This window comes from Phocoena phocoena, chromosome 4 (genome assembly GCF_963924675.1).
Source record: "Phocoena phocoena chromosome 4, mPhoPho1.1, whole genome shotgun sequence".
NCBI classification, from domain to species: domain Eukaryota; kingdom Metazoa; phylum Chordata; class Mammalia; order Artiodactyla; family Phocoenidae; genus Phocoena; species Phocoena phocoena.
Window position 1 is genome coordinate 47,374,300 of NC_089222.1, and position 20,953 is coordinate 47,395,252.

At 35.2% G+C, this 20,953-nt stretch overlaps 1 protein-coding gene across 1 annotated transcript in view; it reads right to left on the reverse strand.

The window, feature by feature from the left end:
* Window positions 1-19,558, reverse strand: part of SERPINI2 (serpin family I member 2) — a 33,476-nt gene extending 13,918 nt beyond the window's left edge. Inside the window, exons 1-5 of the mRNA XM_065876905.1 lie at window positions 19,535-19,558; window positions 12,420-12,672; window positions 7,316-7,546; window positions 5,333-5,527; window positions 5,060-5,252 (exon numbers count right to left, since the gene is read on the reverse strand). Coding sequence (XP_065732977.1) covers window positions 5,060-5,252; window positions 5,333-5,527; window positions 7,316-7,546; window positions 12,420-12,672; window positions 19,535-19,558 — 896 coding nt within the window. The remainder of the gene's footprint in view (window positions 1-5,059; window positions 5,253-5,332; window positions 5,528-7,315; window positions 7,547-12,419; window positions 12,673-19,534) is intronic.
* Between the last annotated feature and the right edge of the window lie 1,395 nt (window positions 19,559-20,953).

The window sequence follows — 20,953 nt, forward strand, 5'->3', positions numbered from 1 at the left end:
CTGAGGTCACTTTCTCTCACCCACACACAGTTCACATTCACACACTTAGAGATCCAAACACTACTATGCATGAAGTAGTTGGCTGGTGAGTGCCTACTGTATAGCACAGGGGGAAAAAAAAAGGTACAATCTGTTTGCAGGACATATATTAAGTTAGCCTGAAAAATGCATTCAAATATACATTAGGTGCAGACAAATACTGTTTGATTCCACTTATTTGAGGTACCTAGAATAGTCAAATTCACAGAGTCAGAAAGTACACTGGTCAATGCCAGGGGGCGGGGGGGGGGGGGGGTGGGGGGAGGGGGAATGGGGAGTTAGTGTTTAAAGGGGACAGAGTTTCAGTTTAGGAAGGTGAAAAATTTGGGAGATGGATGATGGTGAGAGTTAGACAACAATGTGAATGTACTTACTGCCACTGAACTGTGCAGTTAGATATGGTTAAAATAGTATGTCTTATATTATGTGACTTTTACCACAATAAAAAATCATTTAAAAATAAAATAAAAGAGTAGTATTTTGAAATACAAATAGCTACAGTTACAGCAGCTAATAATAGTAATTAGCTACCATTACTGACTGCTTGGAACTATACTAAGTTTTTTACATATATTATATCATTTAATCCTTTAAATGACTTTATGAGGTACAGAGTAGTATTATCGATTTGCAGATGTGGAAGCTGAGGGTGTGAAAATTTAAGTAACTTTCCCAAGGCTAAATAGCTGCTCAGAGGTGGAGCTGGGATTTAAATCCAGAACTGTCAGACTCTAAGATCATGTTCTTCACCACTGTACATACCCCTTCTGAGTGTGTCTCAATAATTGTGCAAAACAGCACTCACAGTCAGTAGAGAACTTCCCAGAGATGCTTCCTTGTAGGAGCAAATGGCTTTGCTCAGTGGGATCCACCAACTTGCTAATTACATTGCATACAACATCCTGAGGTTAAGCAGGGATACTGGTCAAAGAAAAGAACAAAGCCCACCAAAGACAAAGGCCACTGAGCTAACCAACCACCAATTCCCAAGGGAATCCTGACTTCTTATTCAGTCCCACCCCCCTGTCTAGAAATGAGCTGGTCTCTGGGGGAATCTCTTAGAACTAGATTTCCTGGGATTATTCCAAACCTCCTAAGCACTCCTCTCTTCCCTTTCGGATGTTGAGGTCGGATAGCATCGGCTAATCCAGTGCTAAAACCTCTAAATCACATGGGATCGTGCAGGAGAGAGACATCAGGTAGACATCAGACCCACCCCTCACCACCACCACACACAGACAGGGCCATGTTCTGAGTCTGTGGATGAAGAATTGCACCCAGAAAATGGCAATGGGGCCCCCCAGGACTTTGCGCAATCTTTAGATTGCATTATTTGGTCAAGTGAACCCAGTACCTTAGTAGGTTTACATTTTCTACACCTCAGCAGCTATCTAGAAAAGCAAGTTCCTAACTCATTCCCATGTATTATCTTTTCTATTTGGCAGGCAAGCAGGGAGGAGAAAGAAATAGAAAATATAGAAAAGGAAAAACAAAGTGTTCATAATGCCATAACCCTATTACAACTAATGTTAACATTTTGGTAAATTTCCTTTGTTTCTTTCTGTAGATTTGTTTCTTTACATAGCTGTAATCATTGTAAAAATTTTTTTAATCCAGTTTTTTTTCTATTAAAATATACCATAATTTTTTCTCATTATCCCAGCCTCCATATCTATCATTGTTATTGGCTAGGTTACATTCTACCACACTTTTCTTAAAATTTGTTTACTGTTGAACTTTTATATTATTTCTGTATTTTTTCAAAATAAACAATGCTGTGATAAAAAAAAAATCTTTGGTGCCTGGAATTTGTTTGGAAAAGGTGGTACAACTGCCAACTAATGTTTCTGCTTCCATATAACTGAAGATTTGATTTCACCTTTTAAGGCAAGTTCTTCATTTGTTTGGGAAAAGCAACGTAGTGAGCTTTTTTAATGCAAATAGAACCCCTGGGATGGAGATGGAAAAGTTTGAGATGATGAGAGTGGAATCTGTTCTACCCCATATGAAGATGTTGTTTTCACTAAGGGTTGAAATCTACTGTTATAGATTCCTATTACAACTAGGAATCTTAGAGGGGATGGAAGAAAATCTGTGTTACCTTCATTTTATTCTAGGAAAAGTTGGAGGACTCTGGATGCTGGGTAGGATGGAGATGGGAAAGACACCCCTTTTGGGTGAGTGGGCCCTGGCACCATGACAATGGCAGGCTAAGGATAATAATGGACAGGGGAAGACTCCCTGGTACAAGAAATGACCTACATTCCAGGAATATTCATCCCTGAAACCTGGTTTTAAATTTCTTTTTACCTTGTAAGCCCTTTTTATTTTTAGGTTTCAGTAAAGTTTGGTTAAACATTGAAGTTGCTCTTACTTGTAGTAGCTTGCCAAGGGCTACCTTAACAAATTACCACAAACTATATGGCTTAAATAACAGAAATGTATTGTCTCACAGTTCTGGAGTTTAGAAGTCCAAAATCAAGGTGTCTGCAACATTGGTTCCCTCTGAGAGCTGTGAGGGAAAGATCTGTTCCAGGCCTCTCCCCTTGGCTTGTAGATGGCCATCTTCTCCCTATGTCTCTTCACATCATCTTCCCTCCCTGTGTATCTTTGTATCCAAATTCCTCCTTTTTATGACTCCATCCATACTGGATTAGGGCCACACGAATGACTTCTCTTTAACTTGATTACCTCTACAAAGACTCTTATCTCCAAATAAGGCCACATTCTGAGGTAGTGGGAGTTAGCATTTCAACATGCGAATTTGGAGAGCTCATAATTCAACACATAGTTGTTCCTGGGCAAATTAAAAGCAAAGTCCGTGTCCACACTATGGGAGAAGTTGTATGAGAATGGCTACAGTTTGGAGTGGCTAATAACAGGGCCAAGCAGTCTGGAAAAGCTGTCCAGACTACAGTAGTCTAGGCAGATTTGTGGACTGTGAACCATTCCTGTTGGGATTCCTAAAATGTTGGAGAAGGGAATTCTGAAAAAAGCCTGTATTTCCTATTGTCAATTCAGTTTGGAACTTATACATTATTATCTAGGCATTTGTTATCTAGGCTAATGAAGATGAAGATACCTTAGTTATAGGTACCATTATCCCCATTTTGTACTAATAAAACCACAACTCAGGACATTAAGTGACTCTCCTAAGACCCCACTACTAGTACATAGCACAGACAGTTCTCAAACTCAGGGGTATTTTTGTGTGTGACCCCAAATATTAATCTTTCCAAAGGCAAAAGAGAGAGAGAAGTAAATTTGAAAGTAACCAATTCCAAAAATGATTATTTCTATGATCAATAGGTAAACTATCTATCACATACACCATTATATCCCTGGTGTTTGGCACATAGTAGGAGCTAAAAGAAATACTCTTTGAAAGACTGAATAACATCCAAGTATAGATTTACAGATGGTAGAGAACTGGAAGAGAGATTGGAAAGAGAGAGTCGATATTAGAGACATGAATAGTAAGGAACAAATAAAAGAGAGAAGAAGAGGAAATTTCTGAAAATGAAAGTCTGGTAAATATTATCTGGGGACAGAAGGAAAAAAGGTATAAGTCAGGGAGAGGAAAATTTCACAGAAAGAGAGAAAAATAAATAGAAGTAAGTAATGCCATAGGGGTTAAAGAAAGAAGGGTTTTCAAGAAAAAGGGGATGATTAAAAATATTTGGATCCAGAGCCCAGAGTCAGAGTGAGGGAATCATAGGATACCTCTTTCTCTAGGATATCAAGGAAGACAGAGGAAGAGAAGTTTAGCAAAAATGTACACAATTTTTGACATGAAGGGTAGAGAGGTGAGTTTGCATGCTAATATGTTTTCTTTAAGGAACAGGTAGTTGAGACATACATTGAGAGTAAGAGAATCAACATGAAGCAGTGCCTGGAGAGCAGAGGTAAAGTCTTGGTGAGGTGTTAGAAGAGAAAGTTCTCTGAAGAGAAAGACTACTAAGCTCCAGCCTCAGGGAGACCAGAGTGACTGATTTGGAGAGTTTTGCTTAACAAAATCAGTAGCTGGGAAGCAGGAGTACCTTGTTGAGGAGAGAACTACAGAAGGACAAAGACAAGGTGACAGAAATACTTAAAACATTTGGTGAGAGTACAATTGAAATAACTGGCTGGATCCCGGCTAAGTGGGAAAGTAAGGAAAAGTCAAGAGGGTGGAGAGGTGGAGAGCCAGGAAGGCCTTGATGAGTGTTTCAAGAAAAGTTTAGAAATGAAGGGACAGAAAATAATCTATTAGACATCTGTCTCTTTTTAGAAGTTCAGGTAGAGTGTGATTTATTTGGGCACCTCTTACTCTCTGAAGTTTCTCCTGTCTCCAGGAACCATGATATCAAAAAATTAGTGTTTATAATTACGGCTTCCTGAGATACACCTTTGTGATTTCCATTTTGTATTAACTATCTGAAATGACCCCGATATTTCATAATAGCTATAAACAGAAAGTAACTTTTAAAATTGTGTAAAAATTAAAAATTTTAAAATATTTATATAAATATATATACCCCAATAATAAAAAAATGACCCTAGGATTTATATTTTATATTTTAATGACTCTTACAGCACTATCTGTCAAAGGCACTTTTACATATCTTTTAATTGTAGAGTATCGCAAGAATCTTGGGGATTATATTTTCCTTAAACACAATAGAAGACAAAATATTTTAAATTCCAATCAGGAAAAAAAAGTTAGAGAAAGATAAGTTTGTATAATAAAAAGAATAATAATCCCCTTTAATCCCAGCATTCTGTTTTGAAGACTTACATTTCTTCATCTCTTTCAGAGAATATTGAGTACTTAAATTCCATCCTTGTCATGGCAAAGCAATGCTGGCAATGTTCAGACCTGCCTTTGTAACCATAAAGTAGAGTAACAACTCCAAACGGGTTCTTTTCTTTTTATGTTTGTCAATAGCCTTTTAGAGCATCGGTTACCTTTCAGCCGGCTACTCAAGTCCCTCTATAAGTGAAAACATAAGAACAAGAATGATAAAATGACATTACCAACCTAGGGAGGCTTATTTCCACTTCCTCTTCTTGCATCTCAGAGAACCACTGCAGGATTTGATGAGCAGTAATTAGCTTTTCCATTTCTTCTATGTTCACATCTTCTGCAGGAAGTATGATAATTAAACTAAACTCATCACCTTTGTAAGGTAATTCTAAAACCTGGTAGTTCATGGAGGACTCAGAAAAATAACCTGGAACAGAGAAAATAAAATATTAATATACTTGGCAATTCCCAAAATAGTGCTTTAGAGTGTGATTTTGTTCATATTACCATATTTTGTTCTCAGAAGGGTCTTCATCATCGGAATTTTGACTGCTGCACCATATTTCTGAGTGAAATTCATCAGCCTTGTGTCTTCTTTTCTAAATTTCTGTTTCCAATCCCCCTTGAAATAAATAGCATTCACCAAAACAAGCCGAGTCAGAGGGCCAAATTCCTCCCCTGAAAATATGTCTTTAATTTTTCCTGTGAAAGGAATAGAGGAAGAGGTGGGAAGAAATATGCAATAGTTATTCAAAGGAACTGCTTTAAATAGAATTAAAACAAAAATTTATTTTGCTAATCAACTAAAAACAGGGTGCTTTATCATTTAAACTTGGCAATTTTGAGAACAAAGGGGAGCTTTATTAAATATTTCACTTAGAAACAGGTACAAACAGGATTTCACTAGGAAACAGGAGGTACATGATTGTCTTAGGCAAATTTGGACAGCCTCTCTTTAGTGAGATTATTTGTGTAAATTGTTTTTCAGACAGAAAGAACAAAACCTAAGTCTCCCTGCATATTTGTCGGTGATTTTTAAACTTTATTTCAAGGTTCTTCAGCAGGTCAATCAGAATTAATACGTTAATGGTTCACTCAAATTCTCCACTCTTGCAGCTGCAGCCACTGACCATTGGGAGAAGACAAGAATAAGGTTGCTAGTATGATTTTCCTCTTCTAAAAAACCAGTCTCCTGGACTTCCCTGATGGTGCAGTGGTTAAGAATCTGCCTGCCAACGCAGGGGATGACGGTTTGATCCCTGGTCCAGGAAGATCCCACCTGCCGCGGAGCAACTAAGCCCGTGCGCCACAACTACTGAGCCTGCGCTCTAGAGCCCACCAGCCACAACTACTGAGCCCGCGTGCCATGACTACTGAAGCCTGAGCACCTAGAGCCAGTTCCCCCACAACAAGAGAAGCCACCACAATGAGAAGCCCACACACCGCAAGGAAGAGTAGCCCCCGCTCGCCGCAACTAGGGAAAGCCCGCGCATAGCAACGAAGACCCAACGCAGCCAAAAATAAATTAATTAATTAACTTAAAAATAAATAAGAATAAAAAAACAGTCTCCTATTTCTATGTCCAATGAGTATTTCCAAGCTGTTGAGTCAACAGCATGATCAGGTGCCATGGAGCTGTCTAGGGATGTGTATCATTGTGTATCCCAATAATAGGACTTTCCTGTGAACACTGCTCGCAGCACCCAGCTCATATTTTCAACTTATGCTTCCTCATAGGAGGCTCCCCATGAAAAATACAGTGGCATCTTACACATCACAGTTTTTTGTAACAGAACGAATGAACAAAGAAACAAGCTACTATTAATTGAGGACCTGATATATGCTGTTCACTTCACATACATTTTTTTTAACCTTCCAATAATCCTGAAATGTTTTAATAGTATCCTCATTTTAAATGGAGCATAGTTTAGAACCTGTCAGAATTTGAACTCAGATCTGTATGAGTTTCATCTTGTGTTCTACTATGTCACTCAGTAGCACCTTTGGAATTTTTGCCAGCTTACACTTAAAGTTTAGATTACAACTTTATGACAGAACTATCAATATTTATTATGAAACATTAACACATCCAACTAACATGAGTTAATTATTTACAGTATATGTGGGAAAGAAGGCATCTGAGATGGACAGATCTAGGTTTTACCTGGCCAAAGATATTATTCCTGCTGCCATACTTAAAAATCCTATACTTAAACAAAAATTATTATTAAAATTCTTCCATCAAGAATTCTACAAATAGGTGTCTCTCTCAAACAAAAAATAATAATCTGTATACCTTTCAAAGCAGCTTACAATTTCTCTCTGTTTTACAATTTAGTATTAATTTGAATAACAGGAGAGCAAAATAGGAGATTTGATCCCTCTGAACCATAATTTAATAGGAAAATATTCAACCATTCTTTGCTTTAAGATATTAAAAACCATGAATACAATGGCAAATAATGACTTTATGAAAATGGGAAACTTTACCATCTGTTTTGCTTTCTACCCAGGTACTTATTGTCTCTGCACAAGCTTTTGCATTCTGAAAATCCACCAGTTTTATGGCACTCTGAAAAAATTCCTTGTTGCCATGGAGATACTGTTCTTTCACAGCGAATCCTTCTTGAAGGTAGAGGGCATTGGCAAGATTAAATGTAAATTCTTGTTTTTTCTCTGAGATGGCAGAGAAAAATGACTTCAGCACAGAAAATTCTTCTCCTAAAAAATAATTATAATGTATACTGACATATTGAACAACATAAGAACAACAGCTTCTCAGCTTTGCTTCTAAACGCTCTGATTCATATCACCAGTTGTTGCACCCTTAGGTATAACTAACGATCCTTTATAAGTTAGTATAAATATTTTAAGCATTTATCTCCTGTGGAATATGCATTTTGTAGAGAAATCAGCTCTCATACAGGAAAAAAAAATGTCCATGTAAATTTGAAGTTTGTCAAAAACAAGAATATGCATTTAAACAGGCTGAAGGAAACTCCCTCTTTATAATCAAATTTAGCTCATTCTTAGTTGTTGGAAAGGTATCCTTAGAATCTCATTCTTTGCATAACATGCAATATTTATGAAAGAGGAATACTAATGAATGCTGATGGGGGCTAAGACAGTGATGAGCAATCATTTTCACTACTACTTTTATTTCAGCTTAAGAAAGAATTGCTCTCTTATGAGCAACTGTGCCTGTCCAAGTTTTGAAATTTATGAGGTACCCCTATAATTATCTCTGGAGATGCATAAGAATCAAAATTACCTATTTCTTCAGGTTCATGAATCTATATACTTTGGCTGTCTTTGTGAACCATAAAAATCTTTAACCATTCCAAATATAACCACTAGCCAAATGAGTCTGTCAGAGTCAGCTACTAATCACTGTTGGCCCATTACTTATTTATCACTGGGTCATTCTGACCACCATGTTTTCAGGAAGCTGTATGTGCTGTGAGAGAATTCAGCTCTGATCGTTACTCAGTGGTTTCCTATTTATTACCAGAGAGCACCAATATTTTTCATTCCTTTCTGGCTTAATTCTGGAACTCAGCTGTTGAATCTGGGAACTGTATTTCAAATCCAAGGTTCCTTCAGAGCCTTTGTTTATTTTGAGTTAAATACTGAAAATACCGCTTTCATAACTTAAAAGTTGATTGCATGCAATTAATCTCTATTGAAGAAAACACAAATGGTTCATCATTGGGAGATGTCCATTGAATAAAGAGGGAAAATAAAGACTGAGAGGCACTTGCTATGAGGTGTCTATTGGAAATAAGGTGTGTAAGTGTGTGTGTAAACCTTTTGTCAGAGAGCTAGCAGTCCACAGGGCATTTTTGTGCAAATAAGAACTCATGCCCTCACTGAGTGGTGGTGGTAGGCTGCATGCCCATACCTTGTCCAGCTGAGTGGAGACTACATTTCAGTCCCCACTTGCCTCTTTGTCCTTGTGCTCTTGTGCAGATACAACCTACATAACCATAGAGCAGGCTTGGAAGGTATATTGCATCATATTTCAAACTCCATGATTCTCCATTTGTGACGATATAGACACAGACATAAACAATTTTAGTTACAAAAACTTACTTCCATATGATTGGATATGAAGAATATCAATAATTCTTTACAACCCTGGAATTCCTTACATAAGGAAGAATGTTAATCTATTTTACTTGTTTATACAATGATTTCAGATGCAATCATTTCTTGCTATTGGAAGCTGAGAGAATATCTCAACAGCTGAGAACCTACAAAGAAGACTTTCTGAGGGAAGGCATAGAGTTTCTCCAAAAGAATTAAGTAAGGTCAGAAATAAAGTGGCAAAATTTGAAACCAATTTTCAGAAGTTTGTAATTTATGAACATCTTTAAAGGAATGGGGAAAAAAGGAGAGGGGGAGAAAAAAATAGTTCCAACTCATTTGTCAGAGCAAATAAATTTATGTCATGTACTTAAGGTCTAAGACTGTTTGACAAACAGTCAGCTGCCCTTTGATAAATCACTGGACTCAGAAGTCAATGAAAAAATGTCACCAGTAGCACAAGTTTGGAGAATATAAGGCATATAAAAATGCCTTATACATTTGATTTAATTTACAGATTAATAGTTTCTTTTAGCACAGATCAAAAAGAATACATATCCATGGCTCCTAGTAAGCAATGAGAATAAGTTTATTTCATTTCCTAAAATAGAGCCATGGAAAACGTACCAGTCATGGAGTGAATGTGACTTTTGGTTTGGTTGTACCAGACCTCCAAAAAAATGTTCTAAAATTTAGTACATGTTTATTTCTCCTGCTATTAAAAGCCCAAAGACCAACCATGTGTACAATGTGAGAGATCCAAAGATGAAAACAAAGGCAGTCATAGAATTATAGATTATTTTAGCTGAAAGGTCCAGAGAAATCATCTAATCCAAACTCCTCTTTTTATAATGAGGAATCTAAAATCCAGAGAGAAAAAAAATAAAATTAAATAAATAAATAAAATCCAGAGAGATAAGATAACTTGAAAGGTGCCCAATCACAAGGTCATTTTGTATGCTTAACTGAGACAGGAGTTCATACTCTTCTCTTTCTATAACCCTCTTGGAATAAAGAAGCACCTTTAAGTTAGTCTTCGATTAATAAGCAGCATCATTAGAGGCAAAGCAAAATGGAGTATTATCGGATGCTCAGTAAACTGGAGAAGGTAAATTCTGAGCCGACGCTTTGGCAATGGGGAAAGAAGGATAAGTGAGGATACTGAGAGCTCCAGTGGGGGTAGGGTGCTAGGAGTTGTATGCCCATCTGAAGAATAAGCAGTTTAGATGTGAAACAGGTTGGTAGCTGGAAAAGTAAAATATAGCCTGACTGAAGAGATAGCACCGTTTGACAATCAGAGGGAATTGAAGGCAGGGCCAGGACCAAGATGGGTCAATGAGACACTCATTTTGGCATAAAATTTAAGGAGATGCCAACAAATTCAGTAATCAAGATAAATAATATTTTACTGCAATATATTTTTAAATCAATATTAACACAAAGAAATCCATGATGAATGAAATATAAAAATTTTAAATAAAGACAGGCTCATTGTTACTGATTTTTCTTTTTGTCTTGGGTTCCAATATGGCTCTGCTAGGCACTACCTTCTAATCTGTCATACCCTTTGTTCTACCCTTAACACCATTTTGCTTTTCTTTCTTTTCATCTTCCTGCACTTTTTCTCTCTGTTCCCTTCCTTAAGTCTGTCTTCTTTTTCTTTATTTCTTAATTTTCCCTTCCTTTTCTTATTTTCCAGAGTTTAATATTTCTATTTTCTCCCTTTCTGGTTGGTCTTCTTTTCTTTTTTGTACTTATCCTCCATCTGTGCTTCTTTCTCCCTCCCTTAACGAAGTATAATAGAAAGCAAGTTTGGTAGATTTTGTTACGTGTGTTAAAAGGTTAATGTTTAATTGTCCATATATACTCTTTCAAAGAAAATATTAAAATGTTCATTATTGCTCTTGTGACCTATAACCCTCAGGGAATCATTTTTAGAATTAGTTCTGGGCAAGTTACTCAACCTTTCTCTGACTTGGTATCCTCATCCGTATAGCAGGGTTATGTCTGACTCACAGAGTAACTGTGAGGATTAAATGAGATAAGCACATAAAACAGTGACTGGTACACTATATATATATATATATGTTTGATAATGTCATCATTATTATTACTATGATTATTATTATATTCACAATCCAGAGTTGTTAAGACTCCCATGTTCCTCTATAAGATGGATTCATTTAAAGTAATTTAAATTTCGGAGGCTCTAATTTTGCTAGTTTATCGTGGAATCAACTTTACATATCTTCATAAATGTTCTATTACTTTCCAAAGCAGTATCATGTGATATAAATGTTTCCGGGACTCTGTAGTGGGATTTGCTGAAATTAATACAGACAATGAAGACTAGATCTGCAACACAGTGGCTTCATTTTACATTATCTACAAAGGAAAACTCTTGCAATTAATTTCACTATCACCAACTTCTTTTCTACATAAAATTGCCTTTATTTAAAACGAAGCAAATAAAACCTTGTAAATAGTTTATTCAGAAAAACAATTTCCTAAAAATAACTACTCTGTGCTAAGGCAAACATACTGCAATTGGTTATAGTTACAGTCACTAAATGTCCAAATCAAAAATCTGGAAGTCACCTCTGATGTTTAGGACACAGTATCTGACAGTGATATAAACATTTTAAACTAAAATGGAAATTGGAAGCACAGGATAACCAGGGAATGGAAAACTACCCCCTGAAATGGGATACCAGCACTAAAGCATCAACACAGTATCTCAGATAGGCCTTTGGGACACTAGAAAACAACTACTCACATGCAATGGGTTATATAAATGCTTCTTTGTTAAAATTTTCTTTAAAAACTATTCAATAAGCTTTTAAAATATATAAATGAATGCTTTTTCTTGGTCTCACTTAAGTGAAAAGGTTAAATTCTAATTAAAAACTAATTTTTAAAAGCTTACACAATAATAAGAGATGCACACAAAGATTTCTGGGTGAGGGTACTCACTGAAGCATTTTTATAAGAGAAGTATTGGATATTACCTAATGAAGAAGGGTTAGGTGAGTACGCAACAATGTTTTCATCAGAGGCAAAAAGACACAGCAATTAAAAACTACATTCTGAAGCAGTTGCATGATATGAAAAAATGATCAGGACACAGTAAGTGCTAGTAGAAGAATATGTGTATACAAATATATGGGTGTATATCTACTCATACACACACACACGTGCACATACAACATAATCTCACTTAAAACTGGCTAAAACAGGCTAGAATAAAATATACAGACATAGTCACAATTTTTATGTGTATAGAATTAATTTTTTAATAAATTATTTTGGTAATATTTTCATTAAGAAACAATTATAATTATTTACATTGACAATTATTTGCATTTAAAATTCTCCATTTTATTATAATTTCATACTTTTCATAACTTTATATTTATTAAAGTTCTATGACCCTGAGCTTCTCTGATAGTTTAAAAATAAATTTGGCCAGATCTTATCCAGTATAAATAATCATATGTAAGAATCTCACCAGTTGAGGTTTCTTGAAATTTTAAACTTTGTCTTATCTGCTGTTGTGTTATTCCTTTTGCTCCCAGTTGTACCATTCCAAGGGCCAGAGTTGTTCCAAAAGGGGAAATTATGATGTTGTTCTTATGAGATAAACAAACAGCTTGATAAAGATCCACTGCAAATTCGGTATTTCTTTGAGCCAAGGGGCTTGAGGCTTGATTTCCAGAAAAAGTCAACAGGACACTCCACAACAAGATCTTATCCATTTTGACCTCTGCATTGGTTAATTCAAAATTTGTTAGTTTTCAAAATAATCAGAGTTTACTATAGTAAGCTCAATAGAAAGATTTCTATCTATTAGAACTTTCTGTCTTATTAGAACAAACTACCACAAGAAAATTCTAATGTCAATTTTCAGACTAAGCATCTTCTATTAGGAGAAATAGGCCATGTGCTAATAGCATTTTTAATATGCATTCAGGAAGCAGTACAGATGTACTGCAGTTTTTTTAAATTAAAGGAGAAATTATAATGCTGGAATATTATCAATAGCAATACTATCTCTGAATAGCTATGTGATAGTTTTTTGCATCTTTTCCATGGTTTTAAATGGGATACTTGCAGCTCTGATATCAAGGGAAATTTCTGTTCAGACTACTCTAAAATAGTTTAAAGAACAAAAGGAGAAATGGAATAAAAACCTAACACACTCCAGTGTGGTTTTGAACCTATAATATTAGGAAATTCAAGTATTCTAAATCAGTTGAGTAATCTGGCTAACTTCTTACAGCAACAAGTCTCACACTTTACGGAATGATGAAATAACCTCCAAACCCACCTCGTACTTTTCCAAAGAGAGAAAAAAATTATAAAGAAACAAAATTACAATCAAATATAAATGGTACAATAACAAGAAATGAAGAAAGCAATTTTTTTAAAATCAAAGAATAATTTGACAAATAAATTAACAAATATAAGAAAGCTGCAACTGAAAACTGTAACCAATTCACAACACCAATGACACCGTATTAAACTGCTCTCCACTAAAACTCCAGGAGATTCAACCATCTCATTACATCTGGAGCAGAATGAGTTTTACAATATTACTGCAGACTTAGTAGAATACTGACTCTGAAGTATTTTAAATTTTAAGTACTTTAAATGAATAAATTTAAAATAAAATTTCAAAGTATTTAAAATTTTAGTAACACTAGTTTTACCTTACAAATAATCCATTTTAGTCACTTTCAATAACCCTACTAGTTTAATAGGTTACTAGGAAGTAACCCTTTATTGGACGTAAATATGAAAACCTCCGGAATAATGTTTTGTTAGCCTTAAAGAAATGAAGAACTATAGTTCTAGTGTGTTTTGCAGATTATTAGGAAGGCTTCCATGACCCCTAAATGGCTAAGAATCACTATTATACATAAAGACTACTAATAGTCAATTATTTTCCAAAACTAAGTTGTAGAGTCATTATCTAGATATTTCCATTTCTTTTCTAATATGTGTAGTTAAACTTAGATATACAATTTACAAAGGAAAAACAACTCAAAACACAATCCAAAGCAATTGTTAGAAAATAATGTGTTAAAAAAAAAAAAAAAAAAAAAAAAAAAAAAAGAAAATAATGTGTTGATAAACTGATAATATAAATATAGTTATCAAGCAAATGTCTTATTGAAGATTAAATTAGTACATAAGGTTGTGAGTGGTAGTGCAACAATAGCAAAAGTAAAAGTGTAAAAGATGTTTTACATGCAAAATAAATTTCTGAGTATCATTTTCTAATATATTCAATATCTCAGAAGATTTCTGACCAAAATATCAGTTTGTGGATACATAAGTAGTCAAAACGTTATCAAAAATTTTAAGTCAGCAAGTGGCAATTCATCTGGCCCATTTTTAAGTACTTGGTTTATATTAGAATAACAAGCAATATTATGAAGGATGTAATTTTTCCCTAGTAGTAGAATCTGGGAGTTGCCTTATCATTATTAACAGTCTTAATAATTAAAATGTATATTCTTTGAGCATCCATTTCTTGCAGGAAATTTTTAGGCCCTTAATAAACTACAAGCTCATGCAAAAAAATTGTTTTAAAAATTCACTTACCTCATTGGGTTTGGGATTGTGTCTCATCAGAAAACACAAAGCACTGGTGAACTAAGCGACCTGATGAATAGTCTTATAAGAATTTGACCTTCAAATTTGTAGTGAAAATTTAAGGAAATTTTAATCTTTTAAGGAAAATAAAAGTAATGTGTTAATTTGATACATTTAAATAATACCTGCAACAGAGTGAATTGAAATGCCATTCCCTTACTCTATTAAACACTCATGGTCAATGTTGTTGCATACATACTTCATTCAAACACTATTTAATTTCAAGGTACTTACCTGAAATCGGCTTCTGATTACTCACTGTAATGTTACAGCTAAAACGTGCCTGCTGGGAAACACTAGTACATGGAGCACCTGATCAGTCAAGGCCAACTCCACTTATCTTGAACACCGCTTGATTAATTCCTCTAAAACCAAAGCAGGTGTCCAGATTTGTACAGAAGAACTAACATGACCAGGTTAATGATCAATTATGAAATATGCAAGAATTGAGGGAGAAAACAATAGAATTTTTTTAAATAATTAAGTTTGAATTATTATTTCATCCATTATTTCACTTCTTTTATAAGTAGAAACAATGTGGAAGAATGTGCTAGTGGTTGTAAATCTGCTAGTAATTAGTTCTTCTTGTTTTTTACAGAACTCCCATATCAGATTACCAATGTATTCCATCATAAATATTTCAGGATGCCTATAAGAAAAAGAATAAAGTTAAATCAAGTCCAAACTGCAGAGACAAATTACTGCTGCGTTTATAGAGTTCTCAACAATTCATCAAAGTATACAATAGTCAGAGGAGTTTCCTGGGGATACAAGGCCCATTTGAATCCTTAGGAAACAGAGAATATTGAAGAAATATAGTCTTTATGTTGAGCAAAAACACCAGATTAAGATTATTGTCTTACTAAATTATCAGGATAATATCAAGATATTATTAAATATGAATAATTTGATAATAAACATTGGTGTTACTTGTATATGCTTTTAAAATTCTACATGATTTTCTCTACAAACCGGTTATTAATAAAAAATGGATGTACAATTGAATGGGTTTTGATCTCATTTTTCTAGTTCAAATCAATCACCTCAGGGACTTCCCTGGTGATGCAGTGGTTAAGAATCTGCCTGCCAATGCAGGGGACATGGGCTCGAGCCCTGGTCCAGGAAGATCCCATATGCTGTGGAGCAACTAAGCCTGTGCATCACAACTACTGAGCCTGCGCTCTAGAGCCTGCAAGCCACAACTAGTGAGCCACGTGCCACAACTACTGAGGTCTGCGCACCTAGAGCCCGTGCTCCACAACAAGAGAAGCCACTGCAATAAGAAGCCCAACACAGCCAAAAATAAATAAATTTTTTTAAAAATACTATTAAAAAAATCACCTCAATGACAATCAGATATTAAACACATTGTGTTATTCATCAGAGGCCTCTGAGAAAAGAAGGGGAAATTTTGGTCCAGTTTCAATTAAACAAATATTCACTATTTTTTTTTTTTTTTTTTTTTTGTGGTACGCGGACCTCTCACTGCTGTGGCCTCTTGCGTTGCGGAGCACCGGCTCCGGACGCGCAGGCTCAGTGGCCATGGCTCACAGGCCCAGCCGCTCCGCGGCATGTGGGTTCTTCCCGGACCGGGGCATGAACCTGTGTCCCCTGCATCGGCAGGTGGACTCTCAACCATTGCACTACCAGGGAAGCCCCAAATATTCACTACTGATCACTGAATGTAATATTATTTCTAATAAATTTATGAGAAAGAAATAAAATTAATGTAGATGCGTTTAAAAATATTCATTAAAAAAAAAAACTTTTGCAAGGACCCTGTTAACCTCTTTCAGTGTCCTAACAGGGCTATAGCTCAGGCCACAGAAGGCTGATGATAGTCATAGGCCATAATTTCTTAATTTACTAAAATTCTTAATTTCCCATCTAGGTATCTCTAAATGTTTTCTAAATCTTGGGTTATATTCTAGTATTACTTACTCTAACATAAGCAAACTCTATTCCAGCTTCAACTTAACGCTGTTGGAGATAACTTTCCAAACACAGAATTATACAACACGAGAACATTATCATTCCTCTTGTTCTACTCGGCAATTCATAAATAAGTCTGAATGTCTAAGACTATCATTCAATCAACGCTCTTCTACCCATGCAGTGACACCAGCAAATATCCATCACAAGTACCCTTGGCTTCCAAATTATTATGTCTGTACATTACTCAGATCATAATGTGACTTACCCAGGGAAAGGCCATTACTTTTCCTTCCAATGACAGAGACAGACACTCTGTCTTAGTAAGATCACTTAATGAAGTTGTTCGGTAAGAACCTCACGTTACAGCAGTTCCAGCAGAATGTATACTTTCCTGTCTCTTGGGTAGTAAAAAGCAATGGCCATGAATTTCTCCTCCCTGGTTTAAGCTCTTTAAACTGACAGTAGAGATACCATGATTGTCCATAAAATATTGCTGCAAACCTTTTAAATATTTTCACAAATCTGTTTTCTCTATAACTCTATTTACTCCTAGATCATCAAGAAAAAAACATTCATTAGTGAGAGCCAAAGCATCCTGCTATAAATTTGAGCACCATCACTACCGCCACTGTAAAAAATACACTTGAATGTGTATAAAAATAATAGCAAGGGGTTGCAGCTTCAATCTCATTATCTTTTTTAGTGTTTTATAATTTTTTTAAGTAAAAATGCATATGTTTTTTAAGTAAAAATGCATATTTTTTTAAAGTAAGAATGCATATTAAATTAAAAAAAATTTAATTCCAAACTAAAAACTTATAAGCAAGCGCTCTCATTTGTAAAGGACATAAAAGTTAATTCTTCCATCTGAGTATGGATTAATTTCAGGCATTCTTTCCTTTGTCAGTTTGCTCTATATATTTTGAGTGATAAGAGGAAAATGTTCTGTAAAGAGAACAGGCTAAATTATATTTAGTGTAAGTCTACACAATACAAACAAAGTAGCCTATTGAAAATTATGGCACATCCTATTTTGCCATTTTTCCACTGCAGAAAAATGGCTCTTAAATAATTGAACCTAAATGTTAATTTCAGAAACAGCTTATAAAGTCTTCTGTTCTATTAACATTTGATAGGTGAGACCCTGCTACCTGCCTGGCACAATTAGATGCTGTAAGATATAAAAGAGTTAAGACATAATAACTAAATGTCTTTTTATTTTTTCCTTTTGTGAGTGTTTTTGTTCCACATTATTAGAAACAGTGACATTAAAAGAGACTTTCATACCCTTAAAAGTTCTATTCTCATTAAATATAGAGAATAGACAGCTCTATTAATGAGCTGTCTGACACAGCTCCTCTTAATTCCTTCTACAAAGCAGGCCCTGAAGTTAACTAAGGATGAATTAGGGTCACACACAGCATAGTGCCATGCACATGTAGTAGGCCACAGAGAGAAGTTCTGTCTACATGAACCAAGCTATTTCAGAACAATCACTTCAAACAGAGTCGTCTCCAGGGCTAAAAAAATATAAAATAGGTCTAGTAAAAGAATTTCCAAATTATAACAGAAAAACTAGAGGGCTCATTCAATCTTTACTTTAAAACCATTGCACTTTATGTGCCTTCACTCCAGAAAGCTGATGGCAGAAGTGTATTCTATTTATATGTGTATGCTTGGTGTCTAAAACAGTCCCTTGCATATGCCTTCAATAACTGGTGGGAGAGATGGATGGATGGATGCAGAAAAGGGCCTTCATGAAGTATTTGGTAACCATATTACATCTCTTTAACATCTTAATATTCCTTTAAATTTCTGGAAATAAGGCTCAAATTTCACTCCACTGTACTGTCACCAATCTATGATTCATAGATCATATGCTCTAAGTTTGAAATGATGTATTGTCCAACCAAACCTGCCAACTAATCCAAGAATTCTCTTCAATATCCCTGTGAGAGTTATTCAGCCTCTGCTTTGACATCTCAAGGAGCCCTTTGGATTAAGGCAAAATTTTTCATTTTTAAAAAATAATTTACTTAAAATACCTTAAAGTTACAGAAGAGTTGCTGATATAATACAAAGAACTACCATCTCCGTCTCTCCTTCTCTCTGTTTCTTCAGTTGTTAATATTTCACCACATATGTGTGCTCTATCTATATACCTATCTCTCTTTCCCTCCCTCTCTCTCTTTTTCCTTTCGTATATATATATATATATATATATATATATATATATAGTGTGTGTGTGTGTGTGTAGATAAATATATGTGTTGTGTACATAAATATATATAAACATTATAATTAGTATTTTTTTAATCATTTGAGAGCAAGATGCAATCACAATTTTCAATCACTCCTAAACATTTCATTCTATCTATCTATCTAAAATCACGAGTTCACACTGATACGTGTAATCCCAATCCCAAATCTCAGGGTTGTTTCTAGTGTTCTTCCTTCCAAATTTTATAAATACCTTCTATAACAGTGAGATACTCGGCTCTCATTATCCTCTATATATTTACTAATTTATTCATTTATTTACTCAATATTTATTTGTACAATATAACCAATCTCCCATCTATGCTGGTCATCTCCACTCACCTCTCTGCCTTCCCACCCACTAATTCCCTCTCCCATGGACCCCTCCCATACTCTTGGGTCCAGTAAGCTTATTTCTGCTGGGTCTTCTCTCAGCTCCTCCTATTTCCTTCCCTAGCTGTACAGTGGGCCTGCTGCCAACAATTCTGTACCAAGATGAGAAGTGAAGATGGGAAGGAAAGGGAAAATAAGAAACCTTTTCAAGTTCAACAGGGATTAGGAAGAAATTCTAGAATCTGCCTTCCTAGCGTTGTGCCTGTCAGTTCTACTCTCTTTCTTCCCTGCAGCTTTGAAATATTTGAGGATAGTTTGTATCTCTGCAGCTTTGAAATATTTGAGGATAGTTTGTATCTCCCATGAATTCTCTTTCTTAAGCCAGACCTCCCCATTTCTTTATTTGTTCCCCTAGAATATGGTTTCCAGGACCATTACTGCTCTGACAACATTCTCCAACATTTGTTGAGGTTGATTCTTCCAAATATCTTTCTCCTACATTTTTCCCATATGTGACTGTCATTCAATGAGAAGGAGAAGGATATTCATAGAACTCACAACGTCTGACTCAGGATTCACTTAATGAATTTCTTTGGGGAATAGGCTTTTCTCATCAAATACTGCTTTCAATGCTACAAAATTATGAAGAAAATGACATATACTTGGCAAAAGATCCAATTAAATGAAATAGTGGGGAGAAATGTTCAAATTTCACTTCTCAAAATATGGATGTTCTTAAAACCAAGAGTGCTCTGGGAAAATTTCCTCTTAAGCTTCTGCTATTCCTTTTAGTTCAATTTAAATCTAAAAGTTAAATTTTAACAGAGTTTGTCCTAGTAATGTATTTATAACATGATAGAGATCTATCATTTCACAGGAGAAGTCTAAAGAAGCTTGTGTTTTCCATTTTTGTTTTTTAATCTACCTAACAGCTATCAAGGACCCATAATAAGCAAAGAAAAAATTACTCTGTATTGAAATAAGACAATTAAAAGCATCAAAACACAGTTTGACTGTCTGCATGACTAAACAAGTACATCTGCAATCACATCCTTATAAGATAGTTTGACCTGCAGGGATCTGTGGCTTCAGAAGAAAAAGAGACAAATTATCCCCATGAATGGTTATATGTGCATCAGTGAGAAGTGGAAGGAAACTGTGCCATGCATTCAAAAAAATAATTTTGGCCTTTTGCTAAATTTTGTCATTTCAACAAATGTTTATTGAAAATATATTACGTACTGTGCTCAGGCATAATGGGGCACAAATATGACTAAGTCACAGGCTTCCTTCCAACTGGTAGAAAGTGGGAGCAGTAGCCTAATAACCAAAATGTCATCTATAATACGATACCATTCTAAGAGGATATGAGCAATGTAAATTATGTGGTTAAACATATAAAGCGCTTATAACAATACGCAGAGATCAGAGAAAGAGCTTGAAGAATCAGATGCTATTTGAGATAGATCTTGAAGCCCAGAGAGGATTTTCACTGATAATGAGGACTATGGAGATGAGGAAGGGTTTGCAAGGGGGAAAAGAAATGTCAACTAGAAGGAACAAAGTAAATACAAGTATGGAGAAACAGAGCTACTCTTCAGGTAACTCTGAGTAATTCAGTACAATTTAACATAAAGGAGAGGAAAGTAGAATGAGATTGGAGCTGGACTGAGGGGCACTTTAAATACCAAGCCAAGAATTATGAAACAAAGAAACTACATGAACATTGAATAACCTCACAGTATAGAGGCATCTTTATATATTTGGATTAAAAAAAAACACAACAACAACAAAACTCTCCACTTCTCATACAAACATAACTATAAAAGTCAATATCTTGCCCCCTTTGCTCTTGGA